Source organism: Montipora capricornis, chromosome 3 (genome assembly GCF_036669925.1).
Source record: "Montipora capricornis isolate CH-2021 chromosome 3, ASM3666992v2, whole genome shotgun sequence".
NCBI classification, from domain to species: Eukaryota; Metazoa; Cnidaria; class Anthozoa; order Scleractinia; family Acroporidae; genus Montipora; species Montipora capricornis.
The window spans coordinates 12,300,678-12,305,677 of record NC_090885.1 but is presented as its reverse complement, the minus strand read 5'-3'; the positions used below and the strand labels follow the sequence as shown (position 1 = coordinate 12,305,677).

The window sequence follows — 5,000 nt, the reverse complement described above, 5'->3', positions numbered from 1 at the left end:
TGGCCAAGAAATATCTGTGCATACCAGGCTCATCGTTTCCTGCTGAAAGACTCTTTTCCAAGCAAGGAGAGCTCGTTGCCTTAAAGCGCATCCGCATAAAGCCAAAGGACGTTCATGTGTTCTTGTTTTTAAATCAAAACTTATAGATTTTCTGTCAGCTTGCTGTATGCAGGGCTTTTAGTGTCTTGTATTTTTTGCATTCAAAACGTTGTCATTTTTCAGGTTGCCACGGTGCCATTGCAGTTGTAAAGAACAAAAAATATACAACAGAGACAATGAAGCCTCGTCCTAAACACAATAGGGCCGTTTATACGACAGAAAATAAGCCGCGGCTTACTCTGGCTTACATAAGACGCGAACACCCCGTATAAATGGTACAAAATCTACGTTCACGGCTTTCTCAAGCTGCGGTTTATCCTGGCCTGGGAGTTTATACTCGTATAAATAGTTCCTTTCGCGTATTATGTACGCCGCGGCCAGAGTAAGTCGCGGCTTATTTTCTCTCGTATAAACCGCTCTAATATATCTTTCTCCTGTTCCGATCCAATAATTATAGATTCCGTCATGATTGGTGAGTGCGTATTGATTTTTATCCACGAGTTGTGAAGGATCGCTTAAGAACGGTGCCTAGTATTGTTATTGCGCATACGTTCTGCGCATCTCGAGATACTCGGGTTTCCTGTCGGTGATGCTTACCAATAGAGTGGTATTTTTGCCCGGTTTATAATTATCCGGTGAAAGTAGATCTTAGTACGTACTGTTGGTATCCAAAGAGAAAATTGGGGGTAACCATGCATTTTTGAGAAATAATTAAGCTTCAATTTGAGAAAGAACGCCATACATTGCTTTTTATTTTAAAGCTTTTTTACAAATATTTGGTCAGTCGAGATGTGCTGAAGCAAAGGCATATAAAAAACCAGGAAAGAATTATTGCTGCTCGACGCTTCGGGGTCATCATGACTTCAATTATCAAGAGACTAGTTAAATAGCATCAGAAACCCATAAGGGTTGAAACGTGTAACGCGCGTTCACAGCTTCCGAATATTCAGTGCGAACTGATTGGTTGAATGTTCCAGTGCTAAGTACCATATTTGGAAACCCCTCGCTTTTGTTGTTCGAAATATGGTACTTAGCAAATTGAATATTCCGAAGCTTGTTTCCCCCAGCACACAAGGGGCCGTTACACGTTTCAACTCTTATGGGTTTCTGATAGCATGCAACTAAGGAAAGGTACAAGATAAGCATAAATTTCAATAAACGGCCTAAACAAACACCTTGGCGCGGATGGAATCCGTTTGCACGTTCAATGTTGGTTCACACATGCGAATGTATAACATTTCTTTAACGAGGCAATCAAATTTGCCGCTACATTTCTGATGGTGTGAAATTGCTCAATGAAGCGTTCAAGCATTTCACTATTGTGTTGCAGGTTATAACGTTTGTAAATCGAAGGTGACTTTCGAGTGTGCTCTTCTACGCGCTCGTGTAAGTGACCACGGGTATAACCCACATAGCCTGCATCACACAGGTTACATTAGGGGTCCTCCAGCAGCGTCAAGATTAGCTGTGACCCCCCCCCCTCCCCCCTCACGTTCTCTCAAAATTATGATGTGCCCCCCCCCCTCTCTAACCCGTACCTTTAGATATTGAAAAACATGAGAACAATACCAATATCTTTTATCCGACAACCCTGCTTGTGCAGGAAGGTTTCTCCGAGAGGATTACAAGCCAGCTCCCCATGATGACAGCAACATCAGACGTTGCAAACAAGAGGCAAATGATATCCAGGACAAGCTTAATGCTGTCGTAACCAAGTTAGAAAAACACTGAAGACTGGCCTCAGCTGTTTACACAATTTTAATGCTGAACAACGTCATTCAATAAAGTCTCAAGTCGGTTTAGACGTTCTGCATCTTGTAGAAGACCTGGATAGGGTGATGGCTAAATATAAAGCGACATTTCCTATTGGTGCCAAATCTAAAGCATCCAAATCGAAATGTACAAGCCGAAAAGGTCTACTAGCTGAACACTGGTCCTTAAAGGGTAACACCACTCTCACAGTCTCCGATGGTACATCTGGTGATGGGCAGGGCTCCTGAGATGAGATCCTTCTCTCAACGAAGCGCTTGATTGTAGTTTAAACCAGTGGCTTGGGGTATTTCAAGTTATGAAAAAACCCTCTAAGGCGGTCACATTCCTCCGAGAAGAATAACCAATTAGAAGGTAATCGATAAGCACGATCCACCATGGTGTTAACTAGGCTGCGCTTGTATTTAATGTCAACATGACTCTGGAAATGCAGAAGGAGACCCGTGTTGGTTCTTTTGATGTACAGCTTGCTCTCAATCTTTGGTGCACGGTTAAGTAATTCAGTTCCTAAAAAGGGAAGGGATCCCTCCCCTTCGATTTCCATGGTAAACTTGAGGGAAGGATGGGTAGAGTTAAGGGTATCTAGAAACTGGCCAGCGGTCATCTTATCAGGTTGAGAAACTAAATGTTTTAAGCAAAAGCCGATACAACGTAGATTTGATTTTAGTGATGTACTATATTTCGGCTGGCCAAACCAGCCTTCTTCAGGTACAATGAGAGTTTACATTGAATTGCTTCTATGTACATATATATATATATATATAGTAATTGGATGTTGACGTAATACTGGAAAAAATGTGATAAAACATGGCAGTTACAAAGATTTTGAATTCAAATACTAAGAGTCACGGAAAAATAACGGAAATCACTCAAAATAATAAACTGAAATCTAATACGTTTCTTCGCGGATATTAAGACCGTTGGGATCAATTGTCCTGCCTTTTAAAATTAAAAAAGCTTCCCTGGCCTTACGGATCGAGTCTCTGTTAGAAAATATTTTTTCGATAGGGATTAATTGCATGTCCTTGGAGATGTTGTGGGGAGAGGAGAGGAAATGTTCTGCGACTGTAGTGGGTTTGGATTTGGTGTTAGCGTTATCTAAAGTGCGGCGGTGTTCATTAAAACGGTCTTTTAAACGTCGTTTAGTTTCTCCTATGTACTGTAAATGGCATCTGTTGCATTGAATCATGTAGATAAGGTTTTTAGTTTCGCAAGTTATGTGGAAATTAATGGAGCGCGTTTCGCCAGTAGAGCAGAATTTGTAGTTGGTCACGGTTGCTTGCTTCGAAACTCTGGAATCTTATCAGGCATTACGGTCAGATTGTCATCGACGTACCTCCGGTAATACCGCAAATATTATTCATCAATTATCTTTGAAAAATGCGTGGTTACCCCTAATTTTCTTTTTGGATTTCAATAATACTTATTAAGATCTATATTTCCTCCGTAATCATGAACTGGGGCAAAAATACCTTTGAACGAGATGCTTCCGTGAAGCATACACTGGGTTGCCTGTGGTAAGTGTTACAGAAAATCAGAAGACACTGAATTGTGTGGTATTGAACTACAGCATTCCAGTCTCTAAAGAATAACAAATAAAAGAGAAGCGAGAAACATTGGCTTCTGGGCTGACGTGTTGATAATTTTCAAGTTCCCTCACAACTTCTTTTCACCACAAGTTTGAGCGTGCCTTCTGAGCATCTGACAGCTTTGTAATACTAAAGTTCACTGAAGTTAAGCCCTAGGGGTTCGGCGGGGTTAGAATCACGATGGGAGACCACAACAATATATCCCTCATAAAACAGAAGCATCGGACCGAAAATACTATTAACGCTAACAAATGTGAACTCAGCAAGGTACAGATTTTGTCAGCTTGCTTTATGCAAAACAAATATTGATGCAAAAGTTAATAACTATCGATACACAGTTTTTAGAAAGGGCAGAAGGAAGTTTCCGGGACGGTCGATCGAGAATAGAATATTTACGACATGAAAACAACATTAATTTTGAACCGTGAATATAGAATACAAAAAGTTATGTTCGAGCGACAAACATTTTGGGCGATTTTTGCTGCGTTCAAATAAATCGCAAAATCGAAAGTGACGTCATGGCCGGAATTCAGCGGGCGCCGTGATTAAGTTACCGCGGCATGTTTACTCGCCAAACTACACTCGTGATAAAATTTTGGAAATTATCAGCTCACTTTGATTTCGGCTCGACGGATGATAGATTGTTGTCGAAGTCCATTACTCGTCGCTTTTACAATTCCAGGTATGTGTTTTCACCGCCTGCCTAGTTTATCCAACTGACTTTCCATTATTGGTGTTCGATTCGTTCAATCGTTCTCTGTCTTTGTTGAACCCATAAGTTACCAGAGAATTTTCCATTTGGTTTCAGTGTTCTACATAACCGTCACACTCGGTTAAATATTATTTTAGACATACAGCTCACTTTGATTTCGGCTCGACGGGCGATAGATTGTTACTCGTCGCTTTTGAGATTCCAGGTGTTGGTTTTTCACCGCCTGCCTGGTTTATCCAGCTGACTTTCCATTATTGAGCTTCATAAGGGTATATTTTATTCAAAGATCCACTAAAACGCCATTCGCGTTACATGACTTTCGACGCCATTGCTCGCTAAGTTAATGATTCTCCTGTGTCCACCAGAGTAGTCTACGCATTTCCACTACCCTCTCTATCCTAAGAAAATACGCGCAGAGGGCTCTATGCACAAAGACACCACTGAGCAGGGGAGTGACAGGCAAGACTTACCGACACGGAAAAAAAAAACTAAAAAAAATAATCTACCCATTTTCCGACTGGGATTGCCATACGGCAACCCAGTAAAAATACGGGCAGAAGACTCTATGCACAAAGATACCACTTAGCAGGGGAGTGACAGGCAAGACTTTTACCGACACGGAAAAAACGACGAAATGAAACGCAGATTCCGACTGGGTTTGCCATACTGGCAACCCAGTAATTAGTAGCCCCGTCGATCCTTAAACGAACGAGTGAGTTTAGCGATCCTTTACAACGAGTGAGTAATAAAAATCGTACAAACGAGCCAACCATCAAGTAATTTGTTTATTATATAAGTACAGAGATCATAAAGTTATCGAGTAAGTCTTA

At 41.1% G+C, this 5,000-nt stretch overlaps 1 protein-coding gene and 1 pseudogene across 7 annotated transcripts in view; one reads left to right on the top strand and one right to left on the bottom strand.

Moving 5' to 3' along the window:
* LOC138042240 (E3 SUMO-protein ligase ZBED1-like) overlaps positions 1-1,271 on the top strand; it is an 18,115-nt gene extending 16,844 nt beyond the window's left edge. For all 7 annotated transcript variants that reach the window (XM_068888057.1, XM_068888058.1, XM_068888063.1 and 4 more), the window contains one exon: positions 1-1,271. This exon is cut by the window's left edge and continues 1,507 nt beyond it. In XM_068888057.1, coding sequence (XP_068744158.1) covers positions 1-146 — 146 coding nt within the window. In that variant the 3' untranslated portion in view covers positions 147-1,271.
* LOC138039853 (uncharacterized) overlaps positions 525-5,000 on the bottom strand; it is a 4,498-nt pseudogene continuing 22 nt past the window's right edge.